The sequence below is a fragment of the Rhodamnia argentea genome, chromosome 3, assembly GCF_020921035.1.
Source record: "Rhodamnia argentea isolate NSW1041297 chromosome 3, ASM2092103v1, whole genome shotgun sequence".
NCBI classification, from domain to species: domain Eukaryota; kingdom Viridiplantae; phylum Streptophyta; class Magnoliopsida; order Myrtales; family Myrtaceae; genus Rhodamnia; species Rhodamnia argentea.
Genome location: NC_063152.1, coordinates 17,783,161 through 17,805,326, shown reverse-complemented (window position 1 = coordinate 17,805,326; position 22,166 = coordinate 17,783,161). Strand labels below are relative to the sequence as shown.

Below are 22,166 nucleotides of genomic sequence, written 5' to 3'. Positions count from 1 at the left end.
CTTTATCGATTGTTTTATAGATCATATCGTTCTGCAAAGCCTGTTTATTTTTTTTTATTTTTTGGTGAAATTATTTGCTCCATTGATATAAATTATCGTAATAAGTATTGTCACTAGATATTCGAAGGTATCAAAAGAGCAGCTCTGAGAAACTAAAAGCACAAAAAACTTCCTTTTCAAAAGAGGGAAAGATCACTCCTAAATGTAGCAGTGACATTTTATACAATGCCACTTGCCTAAATCCCATACAATTACTTAATCTTTTATTTCATTTCCAACTTCACTTAGGCCTACCTGTTTCCCTTTTTCACCCCATGTTGCCACGTGGGAGGGGCATGGGGACATCAGAAGGGGATCCTATCAATTTGTTTTAATGTAGGATAATAAGCTCATGAGCTTAGTCTCACTTCACCGTCCGGAAACGAGATCCGTGCAGCGGAATATCCTGAATTTGGCAAGGAGGCACGGAAGGTGATAACCGAAGTTGATAGGGGAGCGTATGAATTTCCTGGAATGTAGATAGACCGAAAGAGGGGTCGATGAGAGCCTTTTCAAAGGAATTAGGTTAAGTTGCCTACATGTCGGAAGTTTTGAAGGGTGGAACTAGAGCACAACTTCGATTTCATGCTTTGTCGGAAATCCAAATCGGGTGAGAAATTATTTGCAACACGTGTCAAGCCAATCTCTTCAACTTTGGTCCGCTAAGAATGGTATCCTACTCGTTCCATTGATGATTACAATGTCTTACGGCTAAACGAGGCCTAAGTTTAAAAAAAAAAACGAAGAAATGAGGCTTATGTGTAAACGTGATTTCAAAGTCGCGCGTCCTGAAAATTCAAATATATGATTATAGATTGTGTGACATTCCCAATTTCTCACCATGAAAACTAACCCATCCCGATCTCTTGTCCAGCCGCAATTGCGTGATTACCGAGACAAAAAGGCCTGCATGAATGGCCCAAATAAAGGTATCTTAAAGATGGAACTTACACGCCGTCATAACGTCTGGCGTTGAATTTAACCATCTTGACTAATCTCTTGAGTTGCACAAGCTATGTTAGATTAAACATGTCGAGAAGTATACATGTAACAAACACAAAATAAATTATACAGAAAGTAAGGATTGAGATGAGCACCAAATAGTTGCAAAGTCATAGATGCAACAATACATGCACGAATTACTTATGAATATAGAGCGATAAATTTCGTTCAAGCAAGCAAGCTAAAGAGAGCGAAATTTCCTTGAGCACCCCAATCACGGTCCAAAACAGCAGGACCGTCCTCCAAGCCGTACCGTAACCATGGACCGCCAGGACAGCATTTCATGATCCCGACCGGGTCATTCCCGGTCGTGATCATGATAATGATCTCCGCCTCGGTCTCTCTCGCTTTGATGCATCGCTTGAGCTCCCCAATCGCACGAGAAACAAATGGGGCGGGCCGGTGTTGCCACGTACGCGGTAAGACACTCCATTTAGCTCTCGTCACGTGTCCAAATTGGCCTTATTGATCGGTCTCTTTGGCTCTTTCTTCTACACCTTATGTTTTTCTTCTTCTTCACCATTTCTTCCTCTCTTCTTTCCTTTTTTTTTTTTTGGTGTCTCTCTTTACCTTTCTTTCCCTTTGGCTTTTGGCTGGTACTAGGTCATTGATGCATGCATGGGCGAGTGATTTCGTTGATAAGGGTTTCCGCGCGTTATGAATTGCAATCGGCTAGGATAGAATATGTAAGAGTGTGTAAATACAGTAAGTAACCGATAGAATATGATTTATGTCGAGGCGTATATGACGAATCACCAGCCGATGATACAGAATGAAATGATAGTACAATCACCACCAAAGTTTAAAGATACCACCAGCCAAGGATAAAGATCAAAATTGGATATAAGCTCACCACCACAGTATATAAGCTACGCCACCGATGAGGTTAAAGGGTTTTTAGATTACCACCAATGAATAATCCACTCTCCAAGGATAAAAATGCCGAAGGGTTTATAATTCAAGTCACGAAAAAGAATTCTCATTTATTCAATCAAGTTTGCCTTGCAATGGTTAACTTTCCTCGTTATATAGAGGGACTCAAACGTAGGAAATAGAATAATAATAAGGGACATGAGGACTAGACGACTCGGGAACAGAAGGTAATTGAACTCCTACTAACTAGAACAATATTAAATGACAACTAGAAACCAGAAAACAATAACGATATAAAGACTTTCACTTAGACTCTCCAGAAATCTCGTCCACCAGACTAGATTAGCGGATTATAGGAAGTCTTCAAATAACCAAGGAAATAGTCTAAATTAGTCCAGCGTTGGTATGTTGTTGGTCCGAAATGGAATCAACAACTATCTTGGGGAAATCGGACTTAATCAGCTAGGTCAACATTTGGTAGCTCCCTAGTCGGCATGTTGCTAACCTTCATATCGGTTACTTCACACTACCGAAGCAAGTTGTAGAAATCAATTTTGGCTTGAACAAACAACGATGTCGTTGGACTTGCCGACGGAACCAGATCGGAGATTAATGATTGTCTCGAAGTGTCGGATGCTCATACATCAGCCATAGCCGGCGATCGGCCACAGTGGCCTTCACCGGATCTGGCAAGGGCAAGAAATCAATGATTGGAGTGACGACGGAGGACTCGCCAGTGAAGAAGCCGTCGGACAACCGGGTGGTATTGAAGGCATGGAGTAGGTGGCGAAGCCACTGCTGATGTGAAAAGAGACATTGCAGAAGAAGAAGAAGAAGAAGAAGAAGAAGAAGTTGAGAAATATCAAACACAACAGGAGCCACTTGAGTGGACGATGAAATGAGGAGAGATGATGAGACAAAATCTGAAATGCCGGCCTCACTCGGACGCGTAGCGATCTGTAAGTGGAGTGTCTTATTGCCTACGTGATAAAGACCAATTCACCTAATATTTTCTGCATTAACGCAGTGGAAGCTCATTTCCTGAGTGCGCTCGGCATGGTTTGTCCCGACACAAGTCGGGTCCCTCGGGCTCACGACAGCCCATCTCCGTTGTCTTGTCTGCACTGGCTAATGAAATAAAATTTGTACACAAGCCATTTGTTAAACGCCTAATGTTGAGGGCGGTAAGATTTCCTTTATCGAAGAGATCTTACCATTTTTCCTCCGACAAGTTTTTGGACTTACTGTGGATGGAGCAGATATATATGAGAAAATTGTCCACAAAAATACAAAATCTGACAGTGCCACAACCAATTCAACCTCGAATTTTTCAATTTTTACCAATTAAATTTTAAATCTTTTGATAACTTATCAATTAGTCATAAATTTTTCAATTATATCAATTTTGATCAAAAATTGCTCATATGGAAGCCTAGTTAGAGCCGACCATCCTACGTGACACGCTGCACTAGTTTAGTTAGAGCCGACCATCCTACGTGACACGCTGTACTAACATAAATAATTCCGTATATTTTATTTAGAGTTTTTTTTTATTACTTTTAAATTATTTATTTTCATTGAACAAACCGACTTTGATCTCACCAAATTAAAAAATCCGAGTGCCACTCATCAATCAATTTGCAGATTTACGGACTTTTCTTACATAGGAAATTATTTTTATTTTTTGACCAAAAAAATAAAAAAATATTTTTATTTGATAAAATTTGAAGATACCCAAAACCGGGTTTTTATCTCCTCGATATTACAAACTTTTCTCTCTCTCTTCCTGGGCGACCATTTGTTTACCTCTGCTTCTTCCACATGCCCGACCTCCCCAGCTGCTGAAGAAACTTTTCGCCCGGCGCTGCGCTCGGAGCGCTCGATTCGCTCGAGGGAGAAGAAGATGGGTCTGGAGTTTGAGGTGAGGGCGGTCGGCGGCATAGAGGACTGCTTCGTGTCGCTTCCTCTGTCGCTGATACAGACCCTCCAGCAGTCCACGCCTTCTGGGCTCCTTCCTCACCTCCTAACCCTCGAGCTCCGCTGCCTTCGCACTCGCGAATCTTGGGTCGTCGCCTGGTCCGGCGCTACGTCTTCCTCGTCGGCCATCGAGGTTTCTCTTGCTCCTCTTGTGCGGGAAAGGAAGAGTGTTCCAATCTTATTTCTACTTGACCTGCATACGGGAAGTGCGACGTAGCGTGCTTTCCGGTTTTTCTGGCACGAGTGGTTTTGGGTCGAGGCTTAGTTGCACTTAGCGTGTGAAATCCCGTTAAATTGAATGTGAGGATTCAATTGAGTTGGCACAGACGGACTGGGCGTTCGTGTGTGTGTGTCTTTCTGTCCAGAATTTGTGTTCTTACTATTCTGAGAAATTGGGAAGAATAGTTCTTGATGTGGGTCCTGGTTCATTAGAGATGATGCGGTTGCTCTTGAAGCTTTTTTCTTTTTTGTTTGGGAGTAGATTTTTGGCTTAGCAATTACTTGGTGAACCATTGATTGCGATTGGCAGAGTGGCTCCGTGTTTTAGCAGGTTATGTTAAAGTCTTGTTTTGACACAGGGCCAGAGGGACAGTAGAAAGGGTAGTGGAAATGGTTTATTTGGATTTGGTGGTAAAGCTATGGAGATAGAATGCAAGTACTTGTTTTAAGATAGAGCTTTTGAAAGATTGAAATATGTCCTGTTACTCGCGTGCAGTGGCTCTTTCTTGTACTTTGGTCTGCGCAAATGCCAGCTACCAGTTTGGTCCGGCATGTACCACTTCTACTTTTGCCTTCTCTGAGTGAATTGAGAATATTATACCATTGAAAATAATTATAATCACTGAAAATTGCCTAATGCAACTTGTTGTTTCCATTGGTTTAGTGTTCTCGAAGAGCGTTAAGATCATAAATCTTCAAAATAAAACTGTGTGAATGACTAATGGATCATAGGTAAGAGTAAGAGCAAAGGAAATGCTTTTTCCGAGAGTCAAAATGGTCTGTACTACAAAGATCCCACCAGGGAAACAATTTATTTATTTGGATGGATGATGAAACCATCTAGTCCTAGATATAAAGGATCAGAGTTGTTAAAAGCGCTAGGCGCCTTGAGTCACTAGAAGCTCCCAAATGCCTAGGGCGCTTGGCATTAAACTAGGTGCTCACCCAGCCGAGGGAGGTGCTTGCTCAAGCGATGGAGGCACTACGTTGAATATTTGCAATAAATCCTTCGCCAAACAAGTTATAAAATGTGTAAATGACTTTCAAAATTATCCTGAGATAAAATATCATGCAAGAGTTTCACATAACATTAAGGACGCTTTTGAAACTTCCAATAGAAAAGAATCTGATTTCTATCAATTTAGAACTCAAACTCAGCAGGCAAAATCCAAACTTTATGTTCTAAGATAGCCCAATCTTCACGAATATCAACCACATCATCTACATCATTATCGTCACCATCCATGCTTTTATCCCCTTCATCACTAGATTTGCGACCATTAGCCTCGTCCTCAGTTTGTTCTCTGTTAGCTTCATTATCTTCATTTTTTGGCATTCTAGATCTTGGAACTTTATCACTTGCTTTTGATCTCACCGCTTGTGTCATGTATGTCCCAAGTTCTTCAATCCCAGATTCTCTCTATATCTTATAGAACATTCGCTAGAAAGAGCTGTATGACCATTGTATCTGATGATGAGTTGCATGCTTGCTCATGCACAATAATACATACGGTGAAAATGTAATCTTAATGTCTTCCATTGATGATATTGATGCAATAGACCTTAATATAGAATCCTCTTAGATTTATGGTTTTCTTTTCATGCAATGTCCGTGTTTTGTCTCTTCTCCTTGCAACAAACATCTATAACTTACTTTTTGAGTTTTTTCATTCAGACATGTTTTACTCCTTTGGAGACTCATAATATACATGTCATTTTGTGTTCATATTACTGGTGATGGGAACTTTCATCTTCCATATTTGTGACTACAGATTCATATTCTTTATAGGTTTCTCAGCAATTTTCTGATTGCATTTCATTACCTGATCGAGTTACTGTTAAAGTGAGGGTTATATCAAACTTGCCCAATGCTACTCTAGTTCTGGTGGAGCCGCTTAGTGAGGATGATTGGGAAGTTTTGGAGCTGAACTCAGAGCATGCTGAGGCTGCTATATTGAAGCAGGTAATTCTGTCAACAGTTTCTGATTCTGGGTCATAGCTACTTTATGAACCTTGGCATAAGGATATCTTTTTCTGGAAGTCTTGTTGAGTATGAGCAAGCCATGTTTTGGACCAACATTTTTCGCACTGATGCCTTTTGCTACTGGCAATTTAAATAATTTGACGTTCCTTAGGGCTTTATGTTAGACTCTAAAAGAAAGTCTTAAGTCTCTTATATCTTGCTTATATATTTATTTATTTATTTTTTTTGGTAAGGTTTGCTTATATATTTATTATTCTCTTTAAGCTCTTTTTCTTATTTAGGAAGGGGGTGGAGGTTGGGGATGAGTCTTATCAACAGAGAAAGTTTTAGGGGATATTGATGAATTTTGGCTAGCTCTATGGCATGCTTTTCTTTCTCTTTAATTAAAGCTTTTAAGACAGGTCATATCAGTTTTGTGCATTACGTTGGTGCCGTTTCAATAAAGTAACTGGTGTCACCTCATATTCTTAATTCACTTCTGCTACAATGGCTATGTAGCATCCTTGTTTGAAGCAGCATCCGAGCAATTTCTTACTATGATACATGGTTCTCTTTCGCTTGCAGGTGCGGGTTCTTCATGAAACAGCGAACTTCCCCTTGTGGTTGCATGGCCAAGCCATCACATTTCGTGTTATCTCAACATACCCAGAGAAAGCTGTAGGTAAGATGAGATCTTCATCAATTGCTTTGTCTATCTTTACTGTAGTTGAGGCACTTTAGCAAGCAATTGTTGCAGTGTTTGATGTTTAAGCTTCATGGAATCACTACCTTGCCCTTTTTTTTTTCCAGACTGATTAGAGATTCAGTTTTTTGCTGTTTAGTTGCACCTTTTTCTCTGATTACTCAAACTTAAACGTGATGAAGATGAAGTGTTAGCTTTTGCGGTATGATTTTAGGATTCGGTATGTATCTTCACTAAAGTGATTATCTTCAATGTTGCGTTGTGTGCTACTTCTTGCAACATTTCAGAGCAAGTTCTCATGGTACAACTGCATGTACTGTAGGGTCTATTTCATCATTTCTCGATAATGTGGAAGTTGATGCACCGCCATTCCTGATTGGTGAAGCAATGTGTAAACTTGTTGTATAGATGCGTAACCTGTGGTTGTAAGTGTGTTTGTACTAACATGACTGATGTGAGAATTTTCTCAGTCCAACTTGTGCCTGGGACTGAAGTTGCTGTTGCCCCAAAGAGACGCAGGAAAAATTTGCCGAGAAATGAAGATCACTCCACACAGTCTCCCAACAGGAAGCAACAACCACAAAGGGTATTATTGCGAATTCAAGAACCAGATGAGAGATTGATACACGTGAATAAAGTCAATGGTGTTGAGCTAGGGATAGTTCTCACAGCTATAGCTTATATTCATCCAGAAACTGCTAGGAGCTTTGGCTGTGATCCTCTTAGTACGGTTATTATTATGCCCTTTTCAGCAAAGGAGAGCAACAAGAATCCTGCAATCAATTCCTTCAGACCAAAAGTCAATTTGAATGGAAAGGAAGGGAGCAGAGGAATCGAGAAGAATGAAGTATGTAATGCAGTAGTTCGTCTTTTGATTTCTGAATCTGTGGCCAAAGGACATATTATGATTTCGCAGTCTCTTTGCATGTATCTTGGAGTTGGCCTTCATTCGTGTACGTAAGTTTCCTAGATCTTGAATCAATGTAATGATTCCATTTGTTTTGATTTTTGGCATAATGTGACTGCAGTAAAATTTTGCTTGCATGCCTATGAAAATCATATGTTCTTTCCACAGTTCAGTATATGTGTTAGAGCACAAATGCTTATTTGATTTTTATCATAAGGTAGTACTTCATGTTATTTTAATGCTCTAGCAGCTTCTTGTTTTCTCTTAATTGTTCTGTTTTTGTTGGTGATAGTTTCACTAATGAAGGTCAAGTTACTTGGAGTTCATTAAGTAATTTCTTATATCAGTGAAGTAATATCTCCAGCGGAAGATTTATTGATGGAGAATTGCGTTTCTAATTTCTCCCGTAAAGTTAGCGGGATGCCATTTTTCTTTATTCCCTGAAATTCTGTGTTGCAATGTCTCTCTGCTGAGTCTACCGGCTAAGTTAAATTGGTTCCAATTTGAAATGGCCATTTTCAACGTAGGAAATAACATCGTTTATTTTGGCATGGGATAGGTTCTTACTATGTAAAAGATCCAAAATCCCTTTCAGCTCATTTTACTATTTGATTGTTTTAAATCCCAAAGTGCCCACATCATGAATGGTCATTGGAAAATTGAGTTTTGGTGCTTATATATGATTACCTATAAAATCTTCTCGCGGGAACTCTTTAGAGATGATAATATCGTTGTTAGTTCGTAATTACGCTGTGGTATCATTGCAAACTGCTGTTTAAAGTTATCTGCTTGTTTGCGCCAACAGCTAAACTTACTTAAGACAATTAACCATTGAAGGTGAATTAGAAGAAATGACTTTAAATCTCTAGTCCCAGGACCAAAAGACAAAAGGGGCACTGCTTATATTGCTGGAGGATGATGCTGCAAGTACCTGATAACTGTTAAATTTGATGAATAAGTGCTACATTACAAACTTTATGTCTTCATTACATATATTATCTCTAGGATCAGTGTCACAAACTTCCCATGCTTTACCAGTGCATAATGAGTTAAACCTACTTATCAATTCGATAGCTCTTTTGTATTCTAATTTTCTTTTAGTGTCAACTGATATATGTGTCAGTATTGTATTTTCTGTTGGCAATGGGGAAACAAAACCTGATATTGTATATGGTGCCTGTGCATGCATGTATCCTTTCATTCTGGTCTCTGAAAGTCTGTCATCTTTAACTTTGGTTGGCTGGCTACTGAGCAAGTTTTTGCTTTTGTATTATTTGCTTCTGTACTTGTAATATCTCAATTGAGTTTGCTAATGTGTATTTTCCTTTAGTTGACTTATTTCATGTAGTTAAGCCATGAAATGATTTTCCCTCTTGTTTGTAGGGGTTCACGTGAAGAGTTCCTTTACAAGTTTGAACAAGAATGTTTCGTCGATGTTGGTCTCTCCTGCCCATTTTAAGTTGCTAGGGAAGGAAAAAACTCCTGAGAAAAATGGGGAAGGAGAGCTTAATCTGCACAGATACAAAAGCAAGAAAAAGATGCATCTGGATGCGCACACGGGGTTTCTTATGGAATCTGAAGATTGGTCTTCTCATAATAAAGTCGTTGATGCCCTGTCTCATGCGCTTTCTGAAAACAAGGACGATGGGAATTTATATGGCTCTGGGTTACATTGTCTTCTTAAGCACTGGCTTTTGGCACATCTTGATGCTATTGCTTCTACTTCTCAGGAGGAAGTTACTTCATTGGTTTTGGGGAATCAGACTTTGCTTCATTTTGTTGTAAAAATGGACATGTTTGGATCTTCAGGAAAGGAGAAGTTATTAAACAACTTATTGGCTAACAGATCTAAATTGGAAGAACAGAGAACTTCAATATTGTTCTCACTGGCTATATCTGGTGGGTTAACCCAACATGAGAAGTTCAGTGCATACGAGATAGCATTAAATGAAGCGAAAGACAAGCGCAATGAAGATATGAAGTTCTTGGGCCAAAAGTTGGGTTGGGGTGACCCAGCTTCCTTTTATTATATCAAAGATAGAAATTCCGAGGAGCACTTCGATGCAGATTTATCTTCATTGAGCTGGATGCAGACAGCTGCTTTTGATGTTGTCAACCGTAGGTACTTCCTCTTAGAAATTAGAGCTGTAGGCATCTACGTTTTACTTGTTATTGTAACTATTGAAAGTTATAGTGATTATACTTGAGCACATAACTCTGCTCTGCGAGAGAGATAGAGAGGAACTTGTATACATACAGGATACCCCTACTAGCTTGAAGTCCTTTCCTAAAGCACCAAATATTCATTCTGACTAGAAAATAGAAACCTTAAAAGTTTGTCTGAGACATCACTTTTTCTAGCTGACATATAAAGATATCCAGACTAGGACTAAGGACTGAATTGTTTTTGGACAGAAAAGGAAGAGAAAAGTGTTATGACATTTGACTTTTCAATTGGGTGTGCCTAAACTGTAACTGATGCAGAAAAAAAGGTTTTCCTACCGATGTGATCTGTGTGATAGATATTAAAAGCATCACCTCTCCTGTGTTTGGAATTTGATTGCATAGGGACGTCCTCTCATTGCTTCATCATGACAAGCAGATGGAGGTTGAAATCCCAAGCACTAGTTTAGGTATTCTATCATAAAATGGAGCTTGACAATTTGTGTCATATTTTCACGATGACATGTGATTGGAAAAGGCCTCATTTAGGAGGTAAATTAAATTTCAGACTTGATGTCAATCTCTTCAGTTTATAGCAGGATCTGGAATTCGCTTAAGTTCAGAATAGCACATTAGATGTTCATCGAGGGAACTCTTATGCTACGTGTATTTTGTATTGCTTAAATATCTATGGATCCAGATTGATCATCATCTATATGCGGAAGCTGAGTTTCAAAGATGCTGCAAGGATTCTTTTTTCTTTGTGTTTTGACTTAATTAATTTGCTGGAAATTCCAAAGTATTGAATGCTACTTTCTTGTTGTGCATTTTACTTCAATTTGTGTTGCTCGGCTTTATTTCTTCTCTAAATGACAGGGCTTTGAAACCCTCTTGCATGCTGCTTTTTGGTTTTATGAAGGTTGCTACTTGTGCATTGTGGTGTACGTTCATATAGGGCTATAATCAATTTGGTCCCCCATTCTGCCAATGTACTTCTTGTGCGGGAACTGGGAAGACATACATTTTCTTGACAGCTTTATGCTGCTGTTTATGGTGTTCTCTGATTTTGGCGGATTGTTATCCTCTCTTATACATTTGATACTTACCTGAAGGAAAACAGAGAAGGACAAATGTAATTACCTTTTGACAGATCCCATCATCATTATAGTTCTATAATGCAGGGTTGATGATTTTGCTCTCTTCAGCTTCTGGGATGTGGTTCAGCAAGTATGATCTTCCTCTGCCTGGACATGTCCTCATACATGGCCCTCCTGTGAGTACATCTGCAAATTTTGAAATTTCAACAGTTTGGGATCAACTTTTGTTAGCAATGTGTGACTACACTAACACAAGCTTAATCATTATTGGGTGTGGAGGGGAGCACTGTGGGATTGCTGCATGCGCCCGTCTTCTGTACTCTATGTACTACAATCTTATTTGCACTTTTGGGCCTGCTATATGTAACCTAGAAAGCATTCCAATGTTTTTGTTTTTCAACTCTAGCCCTCAGAGGTCTGTGAATCATGCTTTATGTTTGTTGCTCTTTAATCTACCGAATTTAAGTTCATGATATCATTGATATGTATTCCAAAACAGCTTAATCACTTATAGCATCTCTTTGCCAAAAACAATCCTTTTGAGTTCATCATGATGTTAATTGTTAGTAGATTTTGGGTATTTATGCCATACACGTCCATGAATCATTTGTAGTATGTGCTATCTTCATCAGTAGGTTGTTGAGATGCCAAATGGGACCTTTTAACTGGGGATTGTTATATCCATGTACACCCAGGTGCTTGCTCTTTTACACCTTGCCTAAGTAGTTGTTGAGGTGACTTGCGCATTTATACTTCTCACTCGGTCTTACCAGTGGAGTTTATCTTGACAATATAGTCTCCGCTGACATGGTTCAAGTTGACCTTGTTTGATTAGATAAGTAGAAGTAAATGTCTGCAAAAGTTAGCATGTGAACTACCTAATGTTAGTCAATTAGTTTGGACTTCGATCTTGGTCCTTTTCTTTTAAATGCATTGTGCTTTAGGCCTAATGTATTTAACATTTTCATTGGAGCATGGTATCTTGTAATTTACTTGATAATAGTTGTCATGATTATCTTTTATTAGGGGTCTGGGAAGACACTTCTGGCAGGAGCTGTTGCAAAGAGCTTGAAGTATCAGCCTGACATCTTTGCTCACATGTATGAAAACTAATTCATATTATTTTTCTTCTCGTGAGATGACTTCTCTGGTTTTTGTAGTTTTGGCGAAGCCTGAATAGAGTTTACCAACTGGAGACCTAAGTCCAGCCTTTTGTTTGCTATGCAGAGTTTTTATTCATTGTTCTCGGTTTGCCCTAGAAAAGGGCTCCCTCATCCGTCAGAAACTATCTGGATACATAACCAATGCTTTAGATCACGCACCTTCACTTGTTGTCTTCGATGATCTCGATAGCATCATTTCTTCCTCTTCTGATTCAGAAGGGCCAGTATCGTCGACTTCTGCTATGGAGCTTACAGATTTTCTCATTGACATTGTGGATGATTATGCGGTAAGCTAGTTTCCTCAAATTGCTAAGTGAAGATTTAGAATATGTTTTCAGCTTGTGCATTGCCCTTTTATTTGAAGTATTTACAAGATGTAGATGCAATATTCTTCCATCTTTCATGTGTTAATACTCCAAGATGCTGGGACATACCGTCTTCTTTGCTTATTTAAGAGGATGAGAAAAAGGGGTCGTTAATGCTGCTTATAAGGAGACTTTATAAACTGCGAATGGAGTTCCGTTCTAGTGGTAGTTGGTCAAGTTGCAAACTGTTTGTGTTAGGCTCTTTAACCATTGTTGTAGCTCACCATATGTATTCCATGCCCCCTTTATCCATATCTAGCTACTTATATGTTGTTTATGTCAGAAACCAATTTTGGCAGCTTAAAGGCTATTGGTTTGCAAAAAAGTATTGCCGATTATAACTTCCAAATAGAGAGAAAGGTCATTGCTGAGAAAGCAAAGACTGTTACTTCTGATCTGTAACAAAAAGGTTTGTTCATTTTATCGCTACTTTTCAAGAGCAAGGCTATAAGGACTCTCTAGCGCGCATGACTGCGTGATTTGATTCTTGCATGGCTGAGAGAGCTCATTTGGTTTTAGTGAAAATTAGATTCATGGCGTGGAGGTTAGTGAGATCCTTTATCTGAGACAAGGAGTGGAAACCTAGCAACAAGGATGAGTTTTGGCTAAGCTTCGAGTTCAAGGGGCAAGTGAATGATTGAGCCATGTTCCTAAACCCCCAATTCCAGTCTTCTTTCTCTGGAAAAAAACTAATCACACATATTTAAACATCTACTTTGATTTTGGATATGGAGCATCAAATTTGTTGAGGCATTTCCTGCTCAATAGTTGGGGAGTAGGAAAATGACAGAAAGTACTAGTATTTTATGGTGCATTGTTTGGATATATTATCGCAATTCATATCTCATTTAAAAATGTCAACCAGGAAAAAAGGACGAGCTCATGTCGAATCGGTCCCATTGCTTTCCTTGCAACAGTGAGAGCTCTAGATAAAGTTCCGCAGTCCTTGAGTTCCTCAGGTTCGCCTTGTGTTTGCTGGAGTATTTTTTTTCTTGAAAGAGAACGTTTCGTGATATATGGTTTTCCTGCATATTTCTTTTGTTCTTTTTCAATACTCTAACTGCAGTTTGTCAATTTTATTACTGTTAGGGAGGTTTGACTTCCATGTGCAATTGCCTGCTCCTGCTGCCAAGGAACGTGAAGCAATATTGAATCACGAGATGCAGAAGCGTTTGTTAGATTGCACTGACGAAATCCTACATGAAGTGGCATCCAAATGTGATGGTTATGATGCCTATGATTTGGTATGGTGAATTTGACCTGGATCCCTCCCTCTCTCTCAACCAACATTTTCTGCTCAGTAGAATCTGAGTCCAAACTAAGATGTTTGTCACAAAGCTGATTAGAGAACCTGCGGTAAATAGGAAAGAGAGAAGAAGGAAACGAGGAGAAAACGAGAAGAGGAGAGGAATAGAGGAAGAAAGAAACGTAAAGCCAAAAGAACGGCTCTCAATTTCTGTGTTCTTTTCCCTATACCTACTGCTGTTTAATATATAACTTGTACAATGACCATAATGCCCCCATGTAAGTAGAAAGGAATAAAATCTAGAAAACACAAGTAACGTAACAATGTTCAAGGAGTATAAATGGCTCTGGAAATGTGCTTTGTCCATGATCGGTGTACAAAAGATGAGCGACAGTTTCCTCTCTATAAATGGCTCTGGAGATGTGCTTTGTCCATGATTGGTGTACAAGATGAGCCACGGTCTCCTCTATATCATTGTGGGAGAAACACCTTTCAAACACTTAAATCCTTTTCTTTAAAACTCCGAGAGGAACGATTTAATCTAGATATCTATGTGTTTAACGAGACTTTGTCGAAGTTGATCAGGGAAATGTAGTACATTAAGGCTAGTCCTTGAGCAGATAATATAAAGTATAGATAAACTCTGAAAAAGAAAATGGCCTTTTAGATATGTACCGTTTTGTCTGTAAGCTATATCACTGTTGTGAACTTGATGTTGTGCATGCTTTCGATTTTATCTGCATCTTTTCAGCCTGGTATTTTAGTTGTCTTCTACATTTGATTTACCTGTAAAATAAATGGAGCCAAAATCTTTTATTGACTTCATTCAGGAAATATTAGTTGATCGAGCTATTCATGCTGCGGTTGGCCGTTTTATGCCTTATTCATTGTCTTTGAAGAGGCCTGAGAAGATAAGTCTTCTCAGAGATGATTTTTTGAGAGCACTGCATGACTTCCTTCCAGTTGCTATGCGCGATATCACAAAAAATGCTCCTGAAGGTGGTCGTTCTGGGTGGGATGATGTTGGTGGACTTAGTGATATCAGGAATGCCATTAAGGAGGTAAAATGTTTCTTACCTTTTCGTTATATGAAGAAACTTACTGACCCTTTCGAAATTCCCTTTTTTTTTTTTTATGATTGCAATAAATCTTTTTATGTTTGTGTGCTTCGACTGATGGAGACTAGCCCAAAAAAATTGGCAACTCTATGTGTGCTGAAGTTTTTTTTTGGGTAAGGTATGTGTGCTGAAGTTTGTGACTTCAATATTTGTTTTCTTCTCTTTTTATTTTTGCATCTCAATACACACGTTACTCCTCTTTAGGTTTCTTCAAGGATATCAAGAAAATACAAAGTCAAGTCTCTTGTTGTCTTACTTTTCTTCCTGTGTCAATGGAAAACACATTCCCTATATGTTGGGCTTTAGATAGTACCTGATGCCTATACCATGAACTTTTATGGAGCGATAGCTGTAGAAGTGGACCACTAATTTGAGCATTATTGAAGCAAGGAAAGCTAGTATACTGTAAACCCCCCTTTCCAAGTAGCTAGCATTTGATAGGAGCTACTGAGTCTCTGGCAAATACAGCCTTCCATTCTTTTTCATGCATGTCTCAAGTTGCACTTAGGTCGTGACATTTGCCTTCACCTGTTTGATATCCTTATGAAGGCTCATCCATGAATGTATTGCAGTCTGCTTGTAATCTCGTTATTGGCCATCCTCACTGATGAGAATCTTCTATACTCCTAAATGAGATTATGTTTCTGTTGGAGAGTCAGCATATTGTGAACTTTTACTATTGTAGGATGATTTAGGTGGTGGTTCATCGTTTGATGTGTTAGATTCCTTCGTCCACCTTGGAGTATTAACGTGGGTGCCCCTGGAGCTTACTAGATGCTTTAGTAAATGAGAGAATAATGTATTCTACTAGTTTTGAAGTGGTCTTTAAGTTGTTGCATGAAGGTTAAGTTCTTATTCCCTTTCCAAAGCCCGCTAGTTTCTGTATCTTATGCCACGATTCCCTTGAATTTTAATTCTCTCTAGATTGGGTTTAGTAAAGTTAGGAATTTAATGAAGAACAGACCTTTTCAAGTTAATAATACTATTTCAACCAAAAAAAAAAGGTCAATAATACTATATTAAACCCGCATGATTCTCAATGAACATGATCTATTTGCTTCTTGATGTGGTTTTACATAATTTCTGAGAAACAGTCCTTGTTTACTCTGAAGAGACTGGTTGTACGAAAATTATCACAAACTCTTTGCTAATAATATCATTAATGTTAGCTTGTTATATGAACCTATCTGATCTTTGTGTTTGTCATTCATACATGTGCTGATGAAGTGTTTTTGCATGCCTCCTTGTCTCTAAACTTGGTGAAATATCAGATGATCGAATTGCCTTCGAAGTTCCCAAATGTGTTTTCGCAAGCTCCTCTAAGGCTACGGTCAAACATTCTTTTATATGGACCTCCAGGCTGTGGTAAGACACACATTGTTGGTGCTGCTGCGGCAGCTTGTTCTCTTCGATTCATATCAGTGAAGGGCCCTGAGCTGTTGAATAAGTACATTGGTGCTTCTGAGCAAGCTGTAAGAGGCTTCGTTTCAACTACAACAATGTTAATTGTATTCCATGTTGTGCAATCATGTCTTAAATTATTTTACTTCTGGACATTTTGCGATTTTGTGCTTTTGTATGCATTTAATAGAGGTCCCTTCATGTATGCGAGCAGTCAAAATAGTATAAACTAAAAGCAGCAATGAGGATCCTCCCACGGCAGCCAAGGTGTTTGAATTATGTCTACAACAGCAATGAGGATCCTTTCATAACCACTTAAGTGACTAAGTTAAAAGGATTGATGATGCGTGAGGATCCTCTATAAACATTTGATTAAGAGAAAGATTAAGATGTAAATTATGTGAAGCTTTTATAGTAGGAATTTGTAATTGGCGATCAAATTTGTACTGGATTTGCTATTCTGCATACGGATGGCATTGATTTTGTCAACGAACTGGACAATTTTTGCATATTTGAGACTTACCACAATTAAAAAATTACAGGTTCGGGATATATTCTCGAAGGCAGCAGCTGCAGCACCTTGCCTTCTCTTTTTTGATGAATTTGATTCCATTGCTCCAAAGAGGGGGCATGATAATACAGGGGTCACTGACCGTGTCGTCAATCAAGTTAGTTTCTTGCATTCAATAGCACTTGTAAGGTGGTCATGTGAAATCTTGTTAATTGAATGACTTACTAATGTTATGTAATTCCTTGCTGCAGTTTTTGACTGAATTAGATGGTGTGGAAGTTTTAACCGGAGTGTTTGTTTTTGCGGCAACAAGGTAATAATTTTGTTGCACATGGTAACAAAAATGCTCTCTTCCATTAGCCCGCTAACTATATACTGCTAGTGGAAATTGCATGTCTGCTATGAATGTTTCATCGAACATTTTCTAGGAAACAGTTAGTGTGGAGACACTGTAATAATCCTTAAAGGCAGAAAACTGCTGCATATGACTTTTTGTTGATTTAGAACTGTTCTAACCTCGGATGCACAGTGTTGGATAAACTACATACGTATCAGAGAAGGTAACAAATTGGGTTGTGTGAATTACTTTTCAGTTGCTGAAGTTGATTACAATAATTGTATTAAGCTGGTCTTGAGCCTCTACAACAGCATCAACTGATGCTGATCGTTTCAGTCTTGTGACATCGAGCCTAGTGCAATTTCTCATTTATATCATGACATCTTTGCTGCATGAGGTGCTCTTTTTGTTTTCCTCAGGGGTCTGGGTTCATCTGTCACCTAATAATTCTAATTCACTTTGTCTTTATAGGGATCCTTTTCCTTTATTTCATATGTGTCTAGTTATGTGCTTTTAGGGCTAATCATGTTGCATTTTATGTGAAGCAGTAGACCGGACTTGCTTGATGCTGCGCTTCTGAGACCTGGCAGGCTTGACCGACTTTTGTTCTGTGATTTTCCTTCTAAACAGGAGAGGCTGGATATTTTTAAAGTTCTATCGAGGAAGGTAGAAACTTAGTTTCCATCCATCTGCAAAGTGCTTGCTTTTAGCATTTCATCTTTGATATGGTCTGAAACAGGTTGTACCGATTGAAATTTATCGGGTTACATGTTAAAGAACTATATATCCACAATCCTACTTTTTCGAGGTAGATGTATCAGTTAGATTACATATGAACAGAGAATTGTTTGAGGAAAAACACAAAAAAATAAATAGAGTTAGAAATAGAGTTAATCTGAGTGGCTGAAGATACTGTTAAGAACTTAAGGCATCTGTCAGAGTACATTTGGTGCAATCTGCTAAGTTAAAAGTAAAAATTCCTTCTCCCATGACTTCTCTAAAAGTCGTATTGCCCCAAACCACCCTAGGGTGCTGTAAATTAGAGGAAAACATAGTAAAAAGCAGTGCGGGTTGGATCTACAACCTGCTCAGGTGACGCTCAGTTAAGTTCGGATGTCCAACAGTAAATCACTTTCAACCTTGGACCTTGAGATTGATTGATGTAACACCTACTGGTGTTGCTGAGAAAGAAGTTAAAAAAGGCCTGTATAGCTAATCCATGAAACAGGACTAAGACTTAGCTTTGTTTATCATTTTGTATAACCTTTCTAAACATTGTCATCCTCTCCTTTTGTTTTCTTTTCACTAATAGGAAGATATTGGGTGGATTCACTTCGTTAGTTTATTTCAATTCAGTATAATCAGGCAGTAAAAATAGCAACATTGGGCAACGCTTAAGTTTTCCTAACTGTTTCGACCAAAAAAAAAAAAAATGTTTTCCTAAGTGTCTGCTTTAATGCCCTTGTACAGCTTCCCTTGGCCAGCGATGCGGACTTAGATGCCGTAGCTCATATGACAGAAGGATTCAGTGGAGCTGATCTTCAAGCTCTGCTTTCAGATGCACAGCTTCAAGCTGTGCATGATCTTCTCGACAGGGGGGATGTTGATCAGCATGGGAAAAAGCCAATTATAACGGACAGTCTTCTGAAGTCCGTTGCTTCAAAGGCGAGGCCATCAGTCTCAGATGCTGAGAAGAGGAGACTGTATAGCATCTACAGCGAATTTCTCGATTCAAAAAGATCTACTGCTGTTCAGGTCTCTCTCTCTCTCTCTCTCTCTCTCTCTCTCTCACACACACACACACACACACGGTTCCCCACATTAATCCGTTGACAACTTACTCATTGCAGTCGAGAGATGCAAAAGGAAAGAGGGCAACTCTGGCATAATAAGGAAACTGGAATCATTTCCATGGCATCGCCTCTTTTTTCGTCACGGCTATATATTCTTGTCGTTCTTTGAATTCTGTTCTCTCCCTAACACTATAATTGTGCATCCCCAATCAGGAAATTTAACTGGGGATTCTGGTAGTTGCTTGTTATGCATCTGTTGTAGTTTAATCCTCGCAATAGTCATTCTCATCGGGGGTATGCGACATATATAGGATGTTCATATTCGGAAATAAATCAATAAAATAGCAGGCTCTCAGGTTGGTTTTTCAATTCAATTCTCGAACTTTGAGCAGTGAGCAGTTGGTGGGGCTATCCCTTTGCGTTCGGAGTTGTACATATGAGGATGCAAAGATTACCTTTTGGCAGAAGCTGCCATTTCCACAGCTTCTTTGGCTTTGAGCACCGCATTCAAACTGAGGAGACCAATCTCACCCCTTTACAAAATCAACGGAAGCTGTGGAATCCCATCTTTAAAAACCTTTCATCTCTGATTATAATTAACGTCTGCCCCTACCCAAATGTTGTTCATTTGAGAAACGACAAGGTCTCACAAATTGTGGACTTAAGGTCCGGCATTGGCGAGGGACATGTAAAATTATGAGCCTAAGTAATGCTACTACTAGCCTAGTAGAATAATCTCTCCGGCAGGTCAATGGTACGGTCCACCATCAGTTTTCCAGAAACTCCAAATTCTTATGGGGTTGTCTGCACTATTCGAATCACATTATACGTTAATTTATTCAACGAAAGGGTTCAATGAAGTGTGCTCGGAATCAGATAATTCAGGGCTTCGTATTGTCACGGCGAGTCTTCCTGGGCGTCGCCTGTTCTTGTTCTTGGCTTGGAAGAGTCTTTCTGCAAGTCTGGTCTTATCAGAGCAATTCAAACAAATCATGAATATGTTAATAGGCACGAGAGGACTATGTGACCAGCTTAAGAGCGAGGCATGGTGGTGAGGAGAGTGCACTTTGTTCTGGCTTGTGAATAAACTGAATTTTTTATTTTTTTGGTAAAGGTGAATAAACTGAATTTATCTTTTGTAATTTGGAGAAGTAGTGCATTTCTCTTGGCTGGTCAACATAACTAGTGGTCAAGGCACTAGAATTGGCCAATAGGCATGGCCTCGTTGGTAAAGGAAGTCGGGGGTGGCAATGCTAGTATCACAAGTGCGGGGTTTGATTCATGCGTTTTGCAAAGAAGCAGAGTAAAAGTCAGAAAGATGAGAGCTAGATATATGAGAGAAAAAAAACAAAAAGCGCTAGAATTGGATCATTTGATCACTATTTTCGCCAACTGCTGTAAGTAGCTAAAATGGAAAGCCCATTAACAACTTAGTGAGGTCCAATCTCACACAAAGTTTACCCTGTAACAAGTCGATTAGATTGAAAGAGTACTAAACATCAAACCATCCTCACTTCTATGTTAACACCAATCTTCATTCTTAGATTTTAAAATTTACGATAAGCATCTCCACTTTTGTGCTTCCATCTCAAGATGCATCACAAAGGATTATAATTTTCATCTCATTTACGGAATTGTCATTTTCTCATGATTTTGTGCCCTCCGACCATTCTAAAGCCACTTATTGTAAAATCTCACCTACCCAAATCTATTAATCTGATACACTCATAGCTTAGCATCTATCCTCGGTGACGCAACCGACACTCATCAAGGTGTCTCTACCCCTGCTATGGTGTCACCACCCAAGTCAAGCCACTACCTCATCACCCTCGACGAGGAGCCTACCCAGCCTGAGTCTCTCTCCTCCCCTAATGGCACTTCTCTCTCTCTCTCTCTCTCTCTCTACTTCATTGTCTAGCATAAATCTCGAATTCTCGATGGCTCCTCCACGACGGCTGAACTACTGCCTTCTCACTCACAACCTTCATCCAGCGTTGAGCTCAATGACTCCTCCATGGCCACCAAGATTTGAGCTATGATGTCAAGCTCAGTGACTAAGGAGGGGCCATCGCCACCAAATCTAAGGGCTGGGCCTTCAAATCTATTAGTGTTGAGCTCAAACTATATCTGGTTCGAGCTCGATAGCGCCATTGTCGGGTCCGGTGTAAATTGTATACAATAAAATTTAAGAATGCAAATTGCTCTTGGGATGAAAAGTTAGACTGATTTTTCATACTTTTCCCCTGCCAAAACGCCTTGTGGCATTGAATTGTTTACCCAATTCAAGGTGTGCGTACAACTCATTTCAACTAGCTAATCGTGGCTTTACATATGTGAAGACTATCTTGACCTATTCCTAGGTAGCTCCCCATCTGACAACTAAACTCATTCGGTCTGATTTCTTTAGATGTGTCATAGCTTCTCTACTAGTAGGGAGGGTCAGATGTAACTCATGCTTCTTAATCATATTTGTTGCTGGAGACTAGCAATTTCCGTAAATCTAGGAAGCTATGATTACTAGGTTCCTTGCTCATATACACAACAAAATTCTTTGCTTCAATTTCAAGTAAAATTTTGGCAGAAAAAAAGTACGATGTAGGTTCAACGAAAGCATGGCATGGCATGGCATGACGCAGCCAAATTGTCATCAGAAAACTTCTTTCAAAATCGAGTCCTCAAAGAATCTCGAATGCCTTATTCCAAAATGGAAAAATCTGGGGCCGCTTACTTTCTTTGGTAAAATCTCTGCACAATAGTTGTATGGCGCATCTGATTAGAGTGCTCAGCTATGAAACTTCTCGTCCTCTTTATACACGCTACTGTCTCCATTTTCTTCCATACATAGCGAACATGGACAAACAATCCATCAAAAAGGAAAAAGGACCATACAAAATTGCTTATTCATCATCTTCTTGTATAATTCCAATTCATATACATCTATTGCCTAATCCCCATCAAGGGGTCAGAGAAACAGAGCACTCCTGAACGGGATCTATCTCGAGCACCTTAATAGAACCATGCAAGAAGCTTGTCAAGAAGGATGTACAATGCCGAAAAGAACTGACTCAAGACTCTGTTAGACCAAAAATTGTTGCTATCAGCTTGAGACGGTGACAACTCGATTGACGTTGGAAACCCTTGTACATTATCCTCTGGTGAATACCCAATTGGTAAAAGAATCTTCTGATTTAAGCATGGCAGAAGGCAAAATTACAGATGTCGTCAATGTTCCTCGCCGAAGACAATCGCCTTCCATTTTGTCCACAAGCTGACTCCATACAACTCTAGA

At 39.2% G+C, this 22,166-nt stretch overlaps 1 protein-coding gene across 3 annotated transcripts; it reads left to right on the top strand.

Annotated features, from left to right (window-relative positions):
• Nucleotides 1-3,679: 3,679 nt before the first annotated feature.
• LOC115754382 (peroxisome biogenesis protein 1) lies at nucleotides 3,680-19,686 on the top strand. Of its 3 annotated transcripts, XM_030693383.2 has the most exons (18): nucleotides 3,680-4,024; nucleotides 5,900-6,073; nucleotides 6,659-6,755; nucleotides 7,247-7,729; nucleotides 9,067-9,801; nucleotides 11,028-11,119; nucleotides 11,970-12,043; nucleotides 12,171-12,393; nucleotides 13,337-13,430; nucleotides 13,561-13,715; nucleotides 14,548-14,778; nucleotides 16,107-16,307; nucleotides 16,779-16,904; nucleotides 16,999-17,060; nucleotides 17,633-17,750; nucleotides 18,555-18,839; nucleotides 18,935-18,998; nucleotides 19,270-19,686. In XM_030693383.2, exons 1-17 carry the CDS (start codon nucleotides 3,818-3,820, stop codon nucleotides 18,971-18,973), a joined length of 3,396 nt encoding a protein of 1,131 aa, XP_030549243.1. In that variant the 5' UTR covers nucleotides 3,680-3,817; the 3' UTR covers nucleotides 18,974-18,998; nucleotides 19,270-19,686. The 3 variants fall into 3 exon arrangements, 2 of the variants coding, with proteins under 2 accessions (XP_030549243.1, XP_030549242.1); XR_007197782.1 differs by lacking the exons at nucleotides 18,935-18,998; nucleotides 19,270-19,686 and adding an exon at nucleotides 17,341-17,481 and having other exon boundaries at nucleotides 18,555-18,573; XM_030693382.2 differs by lacking the exon at nucleotides 19,270-19,686 and having other exon boundaries at nucleotides 18,935-19,251.
• Nucleotides 19,687-22,166: the final 2,480 nt, after the last annotated feature.